Raw genomic sequence first — 19,751 nt, 5'->3', positions numbered from 1 at the left:
TGATAAAACACATGGACAAATGCCACTCCCGCCATCTGTCGTGCAAAACGCGCGGCGACATATCAACAGTTATTGTAGGTAACCGTCCTTCACTATTTTCATAGCTGCTATATATACATTATTCATACTATTAAAACATTAACTTTTATTAATTATAACACATTATAATAATAAAATTACACTTTTTAACTATTTATCTGACATTAAAAAATCATGACAATAACACTTTCTCAATAAATACACACTAATTTATCAATACACATTCACTTGACATTTCCACATATTTTATCTTTTATTTCACTTAATTTACATTAATTTGTAACAAATATGGTCATAAACGATTAATAAACACTTTTTATACAAAACCCAATACATACTTTATCATATTTTTGCATTTAAAACACTTTTTTTGTTAACGTCAACTTTTGACGGATTCTTGACGTTTTCGCGTCAAGAAAGCATCAACCCGTTCCCCCAGGGCGAGCTTCTCAAATTTTAATTCCAGGGCTTGAATTTGAAGATTATTTTATGATAAACAGGATATAAGTTGTAAAACAACAAATTCTTGTTAATTTTTACGATTTGTAGTGTATTTATATTAAATGTTAATAATTATAACTTTCAATAACAGGTTGGAAGTTGAAAAACAACGAACTCCTGAATATCTCCAGATTATAATATTGTATTTGTAATTATAATAATTACAACTTATAATAACAGGTTGGAAGTTGAAAAACAACGAACTCCTGAATATTACAAGTATATAATATTCTTAAGTGTTTTTGTATGATAAGTGTACATGCTTACCCTTTCAAGTATCAGAATAGAAATGAGAGAGCGAAGCCTTCGATTTCGCTGTTTATATACCCTGCAAAAGACGCTATCGAACCTTCTAGAACCTTCTAGAATTTATCTTCGCCCTTATTTCCTTCCAGTTAGTATGAAAAATCCGCGTGACTTCCGTTTTGCGAAGCTATCGTTCTCCCTACTTATGGAAATTCATAACGCGTCATCTTTGTTTGACCAATACAATTTAAACTTCACCAGTAAGGAAAGCAATATATTTTCTCTCTCTTTGGTCTCCAAAATGTCTAACGTTTTCCCGAGAACAATGCCATTGTATAGCTGTCAATTACTTTTCTCCATGAATTTATTTTATTTCTTTCAAATTTAAATAATTCTTTAAATAATAAACTTATAATGATTTTAAATGTTGCTAACAATATCTATCAATTTTTATCTTTTTATTGATACAAATTTTACCATAACTTTATTTATTCTAACATAATATAATTAAATAATTTAATTAATAAAATTAATATTATTTATAAAAAATAAAATATACACTTTAAATAGAAAATTAACATTGTGTTAATTTTTTATAATTTATCTTTTTAATATTTATTCAAATTTCTAAACAATTTTTATACTTTTCAAATATTAAATTTTCTCTTTTCTTTCATAACCTTGGCCTTGAGTCAGCTGAACCTTTTTCATATTTAGGTGTTTATCTCAGTACATTTGTACTCAATTGACCTTATTTTGAATTTCCTATACTTTTAAATTTAACAGAATTATACTTTTTTTATCTACAAAATTCAATTATATTAATTTATTTATAATTATTAAATTTTTAATTTTGACTATTGAAATACCGTTTCATTGTAAATACGTAATATTAAAAAATTGTTTACAAGGTAGCTTTTTTCGGTTGCAAAAAACATAACCTAAAACTGTTATACAAGTATTTACTTACTATGTGTACAATTAATGTATTAAATTCATATTCTTACCCTTTTATTATTCCCTCGTATCGAATTACATTTTTGTATCCATATTTTTGTTAACACAAACAACTACAGAAACAGAAAAAAACAAAAATATTTTGTTGACTATATCTGACGATTGGGACCACGGTGCAAGAAAGATGCACATTACAGGAATAAACGCAAAATAGTCCGGGCGGCGACAAGCCTGCTCAAGTTTGCTTATTTGAACTGTGCAGTGCACGTAGTCTTTCACGTCATACGGACATACGGTAGCAGACAACCAAATGCACATTTGAGGCTTAGTGAATAGACTGTTATACACTATTTGTGATTGTTACAATAGAAATTGTGAAAAAAAGTTATTTTCTATTATATATAGATAGATCAGAGCGGATCCAGTCACAAATAAGGGTATGTAAAAAATATATAATTTATAAACGCAAGAAGGCATTAACTATCAAAACAAAACTTGAAAATTTCAAGGCGGTTCCAGAATAGGTGCAAAAGGCAGGTAGCAAGTCCAAGTGCGATTCCTATACATTTAGCATTGGTTCGCACTTGCACTTCTTGCCTTTTGCACCTATTCTGGAACCGCCTTCAATTTTTCACTATTTGTCGAGTCTGTAAAAAATGTCTTTAAAAACGCATACGTATTAGCCAAATCGCGTTTCTTAATGGTTTTTAGAACGCTCGCTTCACTACCACACTATAGTTCACTGTTCGCTGCTTCTTCAGAATTCGACGATCCGTCGTTACCACGTTTCTGCGTTTTTCTTCTAAGCCATGTGAGTAAATTTCTAAGTATATTTATAATGTTAATATAACCAAATATTTTGATTATAATTTTTATTACAAATTATGTATTTTTCCTTGAGTAGAATATACATTTTTATAGAAATCAAATTTGTGTTCCCTACTAAAAATAAAATCAGGAATCGTCATGAATGGTCAGAATTTCTGAACAGTCTCACCACTTCTGACGTTTTCGAACGTTTCTCACCATTCCTAACCAAATACTTTCCAAGCTCCTCCCACTTTACTCCCACCATTTTCAAAGCTGTGACCATTTCTGAAATTCCTGACCATTTCTGAAATTCTTGACTATTTCTGAAATGTGTGAACACATAACCTATAAAAATGTTGGTACATCTTTCTAATTTTGGTAAAGTCTCATGAAAATTTATATATGGGCAATTCCACGTGAGATTTCAGTCGACCTCTTAAAATCGGCCAAAAATATTTTTTTTCTATTCTGTATTAAAAAAAAACAGATACGTATTTTTTTATTATTTTTTTGGAGGCCAGATTTTTGAGTTATGAATTTTCAAAATTTTCGTTTTTTAAATGAAGATATATTTTTAATGTCAGATAACTCAAAAAATATTGCTTCTTTTCATTTTTTGACAAGAGAAAAAAAGTTTTGTTTTTCTCTCTACTTTTGAATAATCATAACAAAAATTTTTTTTTTCATTTTTTATTAAAAAAATAAAAAAATTTTATAAACAAATTAATTTTTTTTAACTTTGGGTATGATAAATTTTTAATTTTCTTTTTTTAAAACATACCTGGAAATGATAAGAAGGTTTTGCAAAAAGTTTCAGAGTGGGCCTGACAAGTTTGATGGGTCCAAAAAAATAATTAAGCTGTCCGTGCAGGTCGCACGCACGCGGCACAATGGGATTTTTTTACAATTTATTATTAAAAATTGTAAAAAATTCCCATTGTGCCGCGTGCGTGCGACCTGCACGGACAGCTTAATTATTTTTTTGGACCCATCAAACTTGTCAGGCCCACTCTGAAACTTTTTGCAAAACCTTCTTATCATTTCCAGGTATGTTTTAAAAAAAGAAAATTAAAAATTTATCATACCCAAACTTAAAAAAAATTAATTTGTTTATAAAATTTTTTTATTTTTTTAATAAAAAATGAAAAAAAAAATTTTTTGTTATGATTATTCAAAAGTAGAGAGAAAAACAAAACTTTTTTTTTCTTGTCAAAAAATGAAAAGAAGCAATATTTTTTGAGTTATCTGACATTAAAAATATATCTTCATTTAAAAAACGAAAATTTTGAAAATTCATAACTCAAAAATTTGGCCTCCAAAAAAATAATAAAAAAATACGTATCTGTTTTTTTTCAATACAGAATAGAAAAAAAATATTTTTGGCCGATTTTAAGTGGTCGACTGAAATCTCACGTGGAATTGCCCATATGTATACATATAAAATCTTTCAAATTTATTTTTTACATTTCAGAATACATTATTCTATTATAAAAATTGTTCTTTTAACTTGACAAAAGTTCTCATTTTTCAAATTGGTATAATTATTGAATTAATTATACAGCAAAAGTAGGTAAATAAATCAAAACATTCGGACCATTCTTTTAACATTATTTAATATATTTATTTAATGTATATTTATAATATATTAATTTAATATATGTATATTTACTTGTAATTATTTAATATAGTTAATTAATAATAAATTTTGTTTCATAATATTAGTAATTTACTATACCAGTCAGTACTTATTATGAGAAGTATTTGCATTATAATTGAAATACAGTTATATTTAAATTATTATTAATCATTAATAGAATAATTTCTTACTATAATGACTATTAATAATTTAAATTTAAAATTTATAAAAATTTCAATATTGCATTAATAATTCATTATTATTATAAATTATAATGTTTAATTAAATTAATATTAAATAGTAAATTCATTTTAAATGCAGATATAATAATAATTATTATTAATCTGTATTCGTATTATAGTTTATAAAACATTACAAATTGTAAAGTTAAGACTTAATTTATTATTGATTCAATTAATAATGTTAATTTTTATTAATTCACATAACCTATTATGACTAAATTGAAATATAATTAATAAATAAAAATTATTTAACAGTTTATTCTGATTTATTGATAATATTGGTAATTGAATTTTACTATTTTACAGTTGCTCTTTATATAGACAGTTGAATCCAGAAATATGTAAGTCGGTTCGGTAGTCGCAGTCGTTAGGGCAGTTAGTTTAGGCACTAGGTTAGGTCATGCGTCGGGGTTCGATCCCCGTAGGGTCCAAATTTTAATTTAATTCCGGGAATTAGTTTCAAGTTGTTCCGTATGTAAACAAACTGATATTAATTAATAAAATATATTTTTTAAAATTAATTTGTTGCAACTTTTTGCTTATTGTTTAAATAAATAAAACAGAAGTGGCTTAAAAATATGGTCAAAAATGAGATACAAATGGTCTCAAATAGTCACCAATTATGGGCGTGGTCAACAAAGAGGAGGGGATAGTAGCAAACTTGTGACCACTTTAAACTTCCTCCTGATCAGTTGTGATAGATTTCTGACGAGATCCATCCAGAATCGTAAGAAAACTGGATTAAAGTGGTCAGGCGGCCTGCTAATTTGTCTGACCATTCCTGATTTTATTTTTAGTAGGGTTAGTTAAAATATTTTAACTTCAAACTTACGAATCACTAAGTATACAAATTTTCTGTAGATTCCCAAAAGGAATCCGGCTCAGCTCAGATAGCACATTTTTCTCTTTCTGTTTGTGTGAATCTTTTAAGGATGGTGATCATGGTGATTGTAACATAACCTCAAAAACCTTTCAAAATTAAAAACTGTTTTTAAAGCAAAAAAAGTATTATAAATAATAATTACAAACAATAAAAATATTACAATTATAGAGAATGATTCACTGAGGAAACTGAGTTATTGTTTATAAACATTGGTTAAAACTTTCAAACTTTTTTTTATCTAAAAGAAAAAAATTAAATCTTAAAAAAATTATTACTCAGTTGACTAAAACTAGATCTTCTATAATTGTTTGTAATTCCTTTTTATTATACTTATTTGTTTGCGTTTAAAAACATTTTCTAATTTTTACAGGTTTTGAGGTTATGGGGTCATCACAGTTGGTCCTTTTTTCCACTTTTGCCCCCTTATTTCAATTTTATCACCTTTTAAGGATTTGTCCCCTTTTTCACCTTTTTCTAATAAAAAATAAAAAAATTTTCCTTTTTTGAAATCTTTTTCAAAGTGTAATAATAAAATTTAGACTCCATGTTATAGAATTCAGGGAGTTTTATTTTTGATTAGATTATTGACACCACAACATAATATAAATATAGATTTTTATGATAATGATTTAAATAATAGGTATAGATATCGTAAAGAATTTTAAAAATTATAAGGTAGTTTATTCAACAGAATGTAGACCTATAGAAAACAAATTAAAATATTATTAATAGTTGTTTCTAGAAAAACCAAAATTCTAATGCAAAACCTTCAATTTTTTCCATTTCTACAATAATTTCTACTGTTTAAATAACTTAATTCTTGAAGAACTATATCATAAAATTATAACCTAGAAATTATTTCATGAATAATTTTACTTCAATATTTTTAAATTAATTGAATTTTAAAAGAAAATTTTTAAAATTTTTGCAAAAAATTTCAAAATTTAAATTGTTCTGAAATTAGTAAAAAATTTTAATATATATTTAATTAATTATTAAAAATAAAAAAATTAACGAGGAATTTTAGATAAAAACAAAAAAAAATTTGTATTTTGGAGAAGTTTCAAATGATTGAAAATAATAAATTATTTTTAAAAGTAATCAAATTCTTGGCAGAAATTTAATTAGGGGAGACTGGGGTAAACCCGCTCACAGGGTAGACCCGCTCACTAGCGATTTTACGCCATGAACTCAACTTAAGATGAAGATATTGGTACTGTGAATAGTACTTGACATTCAACTTATATTAACGAACTTTCGTTTAGTTTCACGAACTCAACATAGAATCAGAGATGATCAAATGTTTTTAGAGGTGTCAGAAAAAAAAACGTATTTTGGATTTTTAAGTTTTTCGATCATTATTTTTGAGTCTTAATTTATCTGGCAAATTTTTTTTGTTGCTATTGGATGTCCTTCTTCGAAGTACATATATAGTTTTGTCTTATTTTAAAAAGATTTAATTAAATTTATTCTGAAATGTGAGGAATACACTCGGGGTAAAGTCGCTCACGTGAAGTCGGGGTAAAGCCGCTCAGTTAGTTTTAAATTTAAAATTTAGAATAAAATAATTTCACGTATTATATTTCAACAATAACACAATTTATGACTTATTAAAACCAAAATTGTAACTACATTTCACTTTCTCTTAATAAAATATAACACTATTTAAATCCATAGTCTACTACTGGTCGCACAAAGCACGCATCGAGGCACCCTACGAGGCACACACCGAGGCATCGTACAAGGCATTCACTAGCAGGGTGCTTCAAACGACATTTGCCTTGTGCCTCGTAAAGCGAGTGAGTGCCGCAGGGTGGCGCGTAGAAGCTTCCGTATAAGCATGTTCCGTTCACAAGTGCGACTCGCTAGAAGAGTCAATCCGTACGCATTTTACCATCCACAGTGCAAATGCTGTGAATGCGTGTGCAGTGAACTGCACTTCATACGCATGCAATTAATGATGCGCAACCACCCGTATCGGCAATCACGCATTTCATAATGGCGACAGCATTGTTTGTGGGGTTTGTAGTGTGTTGTCAAGTTTTTATTGTAATTCCATATTTTATTGTTTTTATTGCCACACTATTGTGAGGAATTATCGTTGATTTAATTTTTCTCTACTGCAGCAAAATAAGTAAGTTAAATTTTGTTTAAAGTACATATATATTTTTGTTGTATTAGATATAACCTCAAAAAAAAGAATTTGGAATTTTTTAACAATTTCAGTTCCAAAATTGTACTGAAATATTAAATTAAAATCATTTTTATAAATAACATTTTAATTTAAAAAAAATTACTTATGTAAATAATCTTTTCTTTTTATTTAATTCAAATGAGGCTGAAGTCCGCAACGTTTTTAAAAACGAAAAAATATAATAAGATTTATTTTATTTTGCCTTTTAATTCATTCTATTTTTAACCAATTGTTTTTTAACTGTAACAATTACTTTTTTAAAAATCCAAGCAGATGATAATTAAAAATGAAGTTAACCTAAAAAATTTCTTTTTTGTTTTTAGAAAGGTTGTAGAGTTTAGCCTCATTAATTCAAAAGAATATTTTTGTTGATTGATTCAAAAAGAATGATTTCAAAAAAAATTGTTAAATAAAAAAAAATTTATCTTAAAAATTTGTTTTTTTTTCATATTCAGTTTTTATTTATTATAGTCTTTGTTTACAGAAGATAAATAGAATTTTAATTTGACTTTTCATCTAAATAGACGAAATTAAAATTTTAAAAATTGGTCATTGGAATAATGTCGTTTAAAAATATTATATTAGAAACAATTAAATACGGAAATTAACATTATTTTGCGATTCTAAATTTAACTAAGTTCATGTTCTTTAAGTATTAACTTGTTATGTAATTCTGTAAAAAACATTTATTTTATAAATAATTTTTCTTTTACATTCTCTTTAAATTATTGTTATTGAAACTGTTACTAATTTTAAAAAATAATAAATTTTTATTATAAAGAAATTTTAATATAATAATACTTTCATGGGATTATTTATCTAACAGTCAGGGAATTTCTCCAGGTCAGGGAAAAGTTATGGAATTGATTTTTTGTATGGAAAAGTCATGGAAACTCCTTTATTTTCTGGAATTTTAAAACAAATGATTTTATTCGTAGCTTTTGGAAAACGGAAAACTAGTTTTACTTATTTTCATACATTTTTTGTTACTTCTTAATTTGATACTGTGCGCCAGTATGTGTTAGTAGCCGGTGCAAAATATTCATCAAAACCAAAGCATTTGCATAGTTAAAAATAACTTTATTTTATTTTGTAATAAAATTAATAAAACGAGTTGTATGAGCCTTAACTGGCGCTTATTTTTAATCTAATTAATAAATTAGTTTATATTAAAATTCGATGCTTGGAAGGTATATTTAATAACATAAAGAATGTTTTTACGTCATTTTTTAAAATTTATTGTCAAAAGTAAAAAGCGAAGTTTCGATGACTTGGTTCATCATCATCATCAAGTTCGCTCTAAATAATAAATGTTAACAGGACTTTAAAAACTATAGCAACACATAAATTATAAATAATAGTAAATAATTACCTAATTATTTATGTCAAATCAATTTTAATTTATTTATAATTTATGTGTTGCTTTAGTTTTTAAAGTGTTGTTAACATTTATTATTCAGAACGAGCCTGATGATGATGACGAACTAAGTCATCGAAATATCGCTTTTTATTTTTAACAATAAATTTTAAAGAATGACATACAAAATATTCTTTGCTATTTATTATACCTTTCAAGGATCGAATTTTATAATATCAACCAATATATATTCGGAAGGAAATTTATACTTTTTCTTAAACTAATTAATAAATGTTCGTATTCTTCTTTAATTTACTAGTTAATTAATATATATTAAGTTATCTATGTTTAGTAATCTGTCAGGGAATTCTTTTAAGGGGATGTCAAAGACGATGCGATTTTCCCATTGAAGCTCAATGTAAAAATCCAATCAACTTTGACATCCCCTTAAGGATGTCATGGAAAAGTAAGGGAATTGATCTTTCTTAATTTATTAGACACCCTGTTTAAAGATATTGTGTCCATAAATGTAAGTAATAATATTGTTTACAATAAATATATAAAGAACTATTAAAATTTATCGCTAATTTGTTTTGTACTTATCATTAGAAACAAAAATCAGATCACTTCTTTCAAAACCGAATTGTAATCTTTTAAGTAAAAAATAAATTAATTTAGTTTTTAAATTATGTGTAAATGTTTTTAGTTTTGGAAAATGTATAATTATTTTAATGAAAAAAATTTCCTTTAATTATACGAGTAACATGTATAATTATTGTTACCAGGATTTTACATTATCGTGAAGTAAGATGTCTCAAAAATTTAAAAATTATTTGGAACTCAGTTCGAGACAAAAAAAAAGACGTTTAGATGCGATTATTGAAAATAGACAACAATTGCCATTACATGACGAAGATGATTATTCGGATACTAATCATGACGATAACAACGACGCTGATATTAATTACGATCTCGATGATGGGGTTAATCATCCTGCTGATGATAATGTTGATAACGCTGTTGATGATAATGTTGTTAATGCTATTGTTGATAATCATGATATCAACGTTAATCCCGATCCTGATGATGATGATGATGGTGGTGTCAGTAACGATAGCGATGACAATGAGACTGTCAGTTCTTACGAAGAAGACAATGAATATGACTTTGAGCCAGAAATATCAATTGCAGTAGCGAATGAAGATGATGATTTAAGTGCGTCAGATGACGAAAATCGGGACAATGCTGTTCAGGAAGATATAGTGGGTTTGCAAAGGAGGAGTTTAAAAAATGCTTTTTTGGCAGCTAACATAAATCACAGTCAAGGAAATGTCTTATTAAAAACATTGCGTCAATTTCCTTTTAATATGTATTGGCTGCCTAAAGATTCCAGAACAGTCATGAACACTCCAACTATAGTTGCCAGCACTAGAGTTCAAAATTTAGCTGGTGGTCAGTATTTGCACATTGGTTTCAAGAAAACACTAGTCAAAAAATTGGAAAATATTCCCGTAAACTTATTGCCAGATACGATAGACATCGATTTCAGCACAGATGGTGCAAAAGTTGACAAAGGTGCGGATCAATTCTGGCCTCATCAGTATCGAATCCTAAATATTGATGATGATCGTCCCATTATAGCTGGCATATTCCAAGGAAATCATAAGCCTTCTAACCCATTCGAATTTTATGAAGCATTTGCTCAGGAACTTATGGATGTTCAAGAAAATGGAGTTCTCGTTAGAAACAAACTTTGTTTTTTGAATGTACGTCTCTTCATTGCTGACGCTGAGGCTAGAGCGTTTGTTTTGAATCATTACAAACATAATTCAACAAATCCCTGTTCTAAATGTAAGGTTGAAGGCCACAGATCTACGGTTCCAGGATTTGAAAGGACAATGGTTTTTCCTGGTGATGAACATCCACTTCGTACAGATGAGGAATACCAAAATTTAATAGACGAAGATCATCAAAAGGGTGGAAGTCCTCTAGCTGCTCTGTTACCACTAGTAAAACGTGTTCCCTTCGAAGTCTTACATTCTGTTTATTTAGGAAATACGAAAAAGATTTTGTGTGCTCAAGTAGGCGGACAATTTGGATTTCGGAGGTTGAATGTAAGAAAATTGCAAATTCTTGATGCTCGAATGAGCGAGCTTATTCTCTTTTGCCCTTCAGATTTTAACCGACGTCCACAAGTCTTAACAAAATATCATGCATTCAAAGGGACGGAATTCCGACAATTTCTACTATACACTTCACCTGCAGTTGTCAAAAATGTTTTCGATGAGGATTATTATACACACTTAATGATCCTCCATAGTTCCATGCGTCTTCTTAATTCATCAAACACGCTAAGGGACATGTATCCTTTTTGTAGAGAGGCGTTGAAATCTTACTTTACACTATGTGAAGTGTTATACGGGGAGCAGTTTCTTTCTTACAACGTCCACAGTGTGCTACATTTAGTAGACGATGTAGAAGAACTCGGTCCTGCGGATACTCATAGTGCATTTCGTTACGAAAATAATATGCAGGAATTACGTAAATTTATTCGAAAGCCGGGTCTGAAATTACCCCAAATATATAAACGAATATGTGAAAAAGAGGATTACGCTTTAACTCCTATTGATCGAAATATAAGAATTGAACTATCACAACGGCATGAGGAAGGACCTTTGCCTGCAGATATTGATGCTAATATTTGTGAACAATTTAGAAAGATTGCAGTTGGCAAATGCACATTGTCTACGGCGCTGCGGGACAATTGTTGCATTTTAAAGAATTCCGAAATTTGTATTATAAATAATATAATACAAACAGAGGAACACATTTTTTTGATTGTTCAAAACTTTCGAATTGTCAACGAATTATATAATATTGGAATATCATCTACTTCGGTTGGAGTATACACTTGTCAGGATTTGGACTTAAGACTGAAAGCAATTCCAATTACATACGTTGAAAGAAAAATGTACAGGATGCCAAAATGGAGTGATGTTGAAGGTGAAGAAGAACACGCTATTCCGAACCATTGGATTTGCGCCTCTTTATTGTCACCTTTCACATTGCCTGAAAATATGTGAAATGAAACTGAAGCTGACTATTTGCAAGACGCACTTTGTATATACTCATGTAAGTGAGGCATAAAAATTTATTACTTAAAAATATAAATCTGAAAAAAAACGGTGTGAAATGTTTATGATTTTTAAAAGCATAAAAATGAAGAAACGTAGCTTTGAATTTTGTAGTACGTTTTTAAAATAATAATGTTTGTTATAAATGTAAGAAAATTCATCAACATCCATATACAAAAATGCTTTTACGTATCTGTACCTATTTAACTAATAAAAAATTTTTGTGGTAAATTGCTGTGGTAAATTGTAAAGTATATTTTCTCTTTTGGTTTGGTATGTTTTTGCGTTGCTTAAAATTTTTTTTTAATTTCCCTTCTATTGCTTCTTTATTCAATCATAAGGCTTTTTAAATAGGAATTAATTCGCTGTAAAAAGGTGTGTATTAAAATCAATTTAAATGATATAACAAAAAGGGCGAAAACGATATTGGTTTGAATAAAATGACTGTAAATTGATATTTGTAATCAGTTTAATCCATAAAAATTAAAATGCTAACAATGTTTATGTTCGAGAAAGGATTCAAATGATTTCACTTTGCAAAATTTCTAGACAGCACTAAACTGGATTAAATTGATTTCACTTTAAATGTTAACAGGAATTCAACTAAATTTAAATTTGTTCAAATAGATTAGTGTGATTTGAATAAATTTATTGATGGACAAAAACCTCATTCGTTTAAATTAAAATGATTGCGAGAATTCAGCCATACTTCTAATCATTTTAATCTATTTCAATCCACACCTTTTTATCAGCTTCTTTTGGACTCGTTTTGTAGAGTTGATATAATTTTAGAAATACATGGTATTAAAAGTTTATTGTGCTGTTTGTATTTTATAATGCATTTCTAAATTACTTTTTTAAAAAATATTTTTGTGTATTTTCATATTATTTTGCACAGTCATATTTTTGCTTTCAAAAGCTGCTAGGCACTTGTAAGCTAATTTTTCTTTATTTTTAAGTTTTATACATGATTTTGGGGAAAAAAGCATGAAAAATAACTTTGGTTTTTTACAAAACTTAATCAAAATATAAATAAATTTTACTTATCATCTAATATCCTCCAATCTACATTACACTCGAATCTCGCTATAACGAGAAGTTCGGGAGTCAAGTCTCCTTCTATTACGAGCGCAAGAGAAGAAATGAAATATCCCCACTTTTAAGATTCTTCATTCATTTTTTTTTGTGTTTACAATTTACGTAATGTCAAAATTACAAACGTAACCTAGTTTAATTTGAACTTCAACATACAGAAAATTTACATAAGCTAAAATTTTTAAGATGTTCGACTCCTTGACATAATTTAAAAAAAGAAGTAACTTTTTATGCTCATTATGATATGAATAAAATTTATTTTAACCAAATTTAAATCAACAGAATGTGCATTTGTTTATAAATAGTAGGGGTAATCGAGAGGAAATTTTTCTCGCTATAGCGAAAGACAGAGTCCTCGTTTTAGAGAGCGCTCGTTTTGGAGAAGGTCGTTATAGCGAGATTTGAGTGTATAATGTTTAAAGGCATTTTAAGTTTTTTTAAGTACTATGTTCATTTTATTTTATTGTTCTAGAAGTTAAATAGTAAGAACGATTTTTAAGAATTAAGACTTTAAATTGTATAAATAAATTTATTTTTATTCGAAAAATTTCAAATTGTTTTTAATGTAATTAAGTCTATGTTATACTAATATTTTTTGTAGAAACTTGAAATGTATTTAATAAAAACATTAAAATTGTTAATTTGAAATATATATATAAAGGATATATGTAAGAAACGTATTTTATAAAATATCTTGGGATAACTACTGCAAATTGATTATCATAAATCATACCTTTACAAACATTAAGAAATATTATTTGGAATGAACTAAAAAAATTGTGTGAAATCTGTTTTTTAGAAACCTGCTTCTTCTTATTCATTCATATTGGTGTCATCGATAAACTTTGTGATACTTAATTTCTGAATTTTTAACCCTCCCTCCCCCGTTATGAAGCCTTTCTATAATGCATGATATTTTACGGACCCCCCTTACCCTAAAGTATCCCATGTTTTATGGACCATCCCATTTTTATAAGAAAAGAAAGCTATCGTAGGAAATTGTCGCTTTGATTAGTACAAAAACTGTCAAAGTACACTCTATGAATATCGATATTTTGCCTTGTTAAAATACTTTATTTTTGAAAGAGTTCTAGAGAAATTATACGGTTTTTACCTCTATTACATTTCAACACTTTTTTTATTTCCAAGATAAAAACGAAATTTGAAACGATCTACGCCAATTTCCTACATTAGTGTACTTTAAATAAAAAATTAAAAAATGTAACATTAATTTTTCTTAAAGTACAGATTAGCATCATGGAAAGCGTTGCGAAAATATCCACTTTGAAAAAGGATAAGCACCCACTAAAAATATCAAGTAAAGGCAGGACGCTTAAACGTACACAAAAAGTAATAACATCTTCTGATGAAGCTCCACCCAAAAAGAAGTCCAAGAAAACTTCAAATGTAGATGAACAAATGAAAATTTTAAAAGAAGCATTCGCTAAAGTTAAAAAGAAGGAAGATGCAAATAAATCAAATTTGTCAAATTATTTGCCAGGCTCTTCAACAGAAATTTCAAAGAAAAGTTTGTACGTATTTTACATAAATAACAGTAAAATTAGAAAAAAATTTTGTTTACTAAATTAAAATTTAAGACTTTTCTAACAATTACGCAAAACTATATTTTTACAGAAATAAATTTTCATACATGCATATAGTAATTGTAGTATACCATAAAAAATACTTTTTATAATATATATTTGCAAAAACAATTTGACTAATAATTTTGAAATAATATTTAAAATATTACAGATCTATTTTCAAAAATTTATAAATTTAAAATACAAAACAAAATATAAGTCATTAAATGAAAAAGTTAATTTTACTTCATTTTTAGGAAAAGTCCTGCAAAGACAGCTGACAAAACCATTCTTCACCATTCAGACGTACATTCAATTTCACAGCAAGTTTCATCAAGTAAATTAGGAGGTCCTTCAATAACTAGTAATGAAGTAATATTCCCGCCTATAAATATCGTAGAGAAATATTCTGCAAAAGCCCAAATTGAAAATTCGAACCAAATATTGCTAAATAATTCACAGTAAGTAGTAAGTTATTAAATTCAAAGAGTGAAATGAGTACATCTTGCCATAATAATACATCTTTATGACTATTTTTATAATTTTTTTAGTGAATCACCTCAAAGTAACTCAATTATTGTGGATTTCATTAGATGTTCTCCACTCGAATTTAATTCTGCTTTAAATCAAGAGTTGCTAGAAAATTCAGTGTAAGTATTTTTTTATTATGCTTGACATATTGCAACAACTGTATATTTATGTATTGATAGTTGCGAATATGTTTTATCAGTTTGTTTTTAAAATTGATTATTGAGGTATTTATTCCTGCCGAAATTCACACAATTATTAATTACATGTATCGAATAACTTGTAGAATATTTATCCTGATATTTTATAATAGTATTGAAATATTTTTAATTTTATGCTTAAAAGTTTATTTATTGAATGTATTAGCGTATGGGGAAGTTCCTTTTTTAATGAATAAAAACCTCCTATAACGTGAAAAATAAAAAAAATTTCTCCTATTTTTTTCTGAATGCTGATGACATAAAATCATCAGCTTTCAGAAAAAAATGAAAAAATGTCACTTGATTGAAGAATTTTTGTTATGTTTTCTGTGAGATACTGGAAGAAATATGTATTTTGCATGCTTTTCTTAATTATTTAATTTCTTGAAAACTAATTAACGCGTTGGAACGTTCTTGGACTTATTTTATTCGCTATTTAATGTTTAATTTTTTACTGGTGTTTTGATATATATATATTTTTCAAAAAAATTTCCTGTTGTGAAAATAGGATCAGAAAATTTCAAAAAATAAATGTGCACTTTTCCAACAAAAAAATAATTTTTTTAAATTGAGTAAATAAAGAATAGTGAAAAAGCTTTCAATGAGAAGTTTAGTGTATCTTAAATGTAAATATTTTACTCTGACATTTTTTCTACATTAATATTCTTGATAAATTTTGAATTTTTTTTATCTCACTTTTACGGCTGAAACTAAAATAAGTCCAAGAACGTTAAAAAACGCTAATTAGTTTCCGAAAAATTAAAAAATTATGAAAAGCATGCAAAATACATTTTTTTTTGTATCTCACAAAAAACACAATAAAAATTTTTCGATCAGGTATCATTCTTTTTATAATGTCATTAGTTTTCAAAAAAAAATACGAAAAATTTTTGTTGTTTTTATTTCCTGTTTTAAGCTTTTCTTCAATTATGAAAAAAAGGAAGTTCCCATGTTTGCCGACGTATTATCAATATTATTATATTTTTTAGCAAAAAGCCTGTACACATTACTCTTGAGCAAAAATCGAATGAAGTTTCACTTGGAGGTCAAACTTCGACTACGGAAATATTAGGTCCTATATCTGTTACTCAAACACAGATGCATTCTGAGAAAGAGGATATTATTTTAAAAACAACTTTTGAAGCAAAAGTGCATGCTGATACTAATAGCCAAACTTTAAAAGAGATTTCCAAGTGCGTATTCATTATTGAATATTGAAGTTTTAACATATTGATAAAACATGTATAATGTTTTATTAAAATCCATTAAGAATATAAAAATATAATTATATTTATATAATATTAACATGTTATGAGGTAAATGTCCCAATTTATGGACAACTTAAATTTCTACTACACTTAATAGTGAAAAAATGCCTTTTATATTTCTTGTTATAAAAATTTTTACTTTTAATAAGAAGAAATATCAATTTTTAAAGTAAATATGACTTTAAATAAAGTTTTATTGGCAAAGTATAGTAAATTGTTATATTTTTATGAAAAAAGGTTAATGTACCGATTTGAGAACTAATTTATATTTTTTATGTATAAGCCAAAATACGCCAAATAGCCAAATAAGCTTAATATGCAGCAGTTCTTGAAAAAGGTAAATTAATATCAAATCTAATAAACACTCACGTTAATTTATAAATATTTAGTTTTTTTTGTTAAACTCTAAAACTAAATACCGTTTCATAACAAAAAATACTTTACTCGATAAAAAGTAACTACTTACTACACTATATTTTATTGATTTTCATTTAAATTTGCACATATATGAGCAAATGTTCACAAATAGGGACATTTACCTTATTATTTAATACATTAAAATACATTTCATCTATTTTAATTTTCCATTGCAATTATTTTGTCAGTTTGTAATGATCAGATAATAAATTTAAAAATATAAAAGATGCATAGCGTATGGTTTGAAATATTAATATTTTGTTCAATATTTTTTTAGGAATGACGAGGCTACAAAGACACAAATACAAGTTCCCGTAGACAGTGTTCATGCAGGAGAAGCACTTTCAAAAAAACAAGCATCAATTGGGTTTGGAGAATCTGCAATCTATGTTGCCCAATCGAATCCGAGTTTGAATGTCGATTTAATGAAATTACAAGAAGAAAATTATATTGAAGCCTTTTATCGTATGCATACAGAGTTGATGGAAAGAATGGAGTAAGTAAAACATATTACTTTTAAAATTGTCCTATGATTACATGATATAAGAAATCTTTATACATTGAAAATTAAGACCTATTAATCTGAAAAAAATGCAATTCGAATTTAATAACATTTCTTGATTTTATTTGCGATTTGAATTGTTCACAAAATGTTAAATAACTGTTGCACAACATTTTTCAACTTTTATCAATCAGCTAAAATAAAAAATTTATTACTATTTTTCTAAATTAAAGTTAACATTCGTGATTATGTGAGAAATACCATTTGTTTAAATTTCCCGAAATGAAAAAATTTGGATTTATCAGGTCTTAAAAAATTACTCCTAATATATGTTTGTCAGAAAACAAATTTTCTTTTAAAATCTTGTTTATAAATCACTTGGTATCCTAATAATTTTCATATGATAATTTTTTAAAACGTTTCTGCATGTACAATGAACAAGATATTATTTTTTCGCATTTTATTAGTTTTCTGACGGCACAAAATCAGACAATCATACAACAACTGGTCTTGATATTTCAAAAATTAGACAAAACTAGCAATGAAGAAACAGAGAAATTGTCAGAAACATTCTCATCACCTCTCAAAGGATTCCCATTAAAAGAACTTGAGGAATTTAATAAGTTCGAATCAGAAGATGGAAAGGAGACTCGCGCAAAACTTGTAAGGAACTTTTTTATATTTTATATTATTTAATAAAGTAACTATTTACTTGATTATATTTATTAATATTTTTCTTTCCAGTATAAACATTTACTTAACAATGGAGGGTTTTCTTTGAGAAGCTTTTTGTCATGTGCAATGCGTCAGACAATATCAGATAAGCTAGTTTGCAGTTTTACTTGGAATGGACAAGACGATACCATAAAATTTAGCGAGACAAAAGTTGCGAATGTTTTTTATCGTAAGCAAAACTAGTTAATTTTTAGCTACAAATAACTACAAGTGTTATAAAATCCATAACATTTATGCCAATTTAATATTTTCTGTCGTTGATTCTATTATATATTAATTATTTTTCCAGAATCTTCCAAACGGTGTATCAATTTTCAAGGTCCTTTAAATAAGGAAGAATTTAAAACTCATATGCTCGAAGTGCTGCGGCATACAAAACAGCGGTTTAGAAAAAATTTTTAAAAAAATCTTCCGTCCACAGCTGACGAAATATTGCGGCAAATTGAAAGATTAGAAGAAGAAGAAGCTGCAAATCATGAAGAAGAAGAATCAGCAGAAGGAGAAGAGGAGGACGAAGAATATGGAGGAGAAGGAGAAGATAATGAGAACTATGATGGTGGTGATGAGCGTGATCCATAAAACCAGTAAATCATTTCACTTTGAAACTTCGTTTTATAAGAATTTAAAGTAAATTATTCTATTTTCGTGAATTCATGTCTTCTATTTTTTAAAAAATAAAAATTTTAATTAAAATAAAAATTATGTAATTTACTATATGCGATTATAAACCTCACAGTAGTGACGATTTCATATCTCAAGGTTTCTCATCCATGAAAATGCAGACCTTCAGAAAAAATAATTACTTAACATTTAAATAATTGTAATAATACTATGAATTAATAATTAATACTAAATAATAATATAATATAATAATATAATATAATAAAATAATAATAATATAATAATATAATAATAATAATAATAATAATAATAATATAATAATTATAATATAATTATAAATATATAATTATATATATATATATATATATATATATATATATAATATTAATAATTAATACTATCAATTTTTATGAAAAAAAATTATTCTTTTATACAATTTGCATGAAATCAAAGTTTTCTATCATATCGCTTCTACAGAAATATTTAAAAATGATTTGATTTTATTCTAATGTTTTACTTTCTTTTGAAAATGTTTCTCTGCGATTTGACAGTGGATATTTTTAAACAATCAAGCTATTGGAAAATTTGGCTATTTTCTTAAAAATTTATATATATATATATTTTTGAGAAAATACAATCATTAATAATATTTAAATTATTTTAATGTTAAATAATTAGTTTCTTTTGCGGGTTTGCATTCCTTAAACAATGCTGAAATATTTCAAATACTGATAGAATCATGCTTCATTACTTGATATGTTTGCAGCAACTTCTTAGTGGCTGTTCAGTAGAATCTGTCAGAA

At 26.9% G+C, this 19,751-nt stretch overlaps 1 protein-coding gene across 8 annotated transcripts; it reads left to right on the top strand.

The window, feature by feature from the left end:
• The first annotated feature begins 2,041 nt into the window (after positions 1–2,041).
• On the top strand, positions 2,042–19,001 carry LOC122506302. 8 transcript variants are annotated; one of them, XM_043618413.1, is made up of 11 exons: positions 2,042–2,180; positions 2,455–2,554; positions 6,992–7,448; positions 14,343–14,626; positions 14,935–15,138; positions 15,229–15,327; positions 16,395–16,598; positions 17,368–17,586; positions 18,060–18,255; positions 18,337–18,496; positions 18,617–19,001. In XM_043618413.1, exons 4-11 carry the CDS (start codon positions 14,352–14,354, stop codon positions 18,727–18,729), a joined length of 1,470 nt encoding a protein of 489 aa, XP_043474348.1. In that variant the 5' UTR covers positions 2,042–2,180; positions 2,455–2,554; positions 6,992–7,448; positions 14,343–14,351; the 3' UTR covers positions 18,730–19,001. The 8 variants fall into 8 exon arrangements, with proteins under 8 accessions (XP_043474348.1, XP_043474347.1, XP_043474350.1 ...); XM_043618412.1 differs by having other exon boundaries at positions 14,338–14,626; XM_043618415.1 differs by lacking the exon at positions 6,992–7,448.
• Positions 19,002–19,751: the final 750 nt, after the last annotated feature.

This window comes from Leptopilina heterotoma, unplaced genomic scaffold (genome assembly GCF_015476425.1).
Source record: "Leptopilina heterotoma isolate Lh14 unplaced genomic scaffold, ASM1547642v1 Lhet_405, whole genome shotgun sequence".
In the NCBI taxonomy this organism is placed as follows: Eukaryota; Metazoa; Arthropoda; class Insecta; order Hymenoptera; family Figitidae; genus Leptopilina; species Leptopilina heterotoma.
The sequence above is the reverse complement of the archived record's forward strand: the minus strand, read 5'-3'. Positions and strand labels throughout refer to the sequence as shown.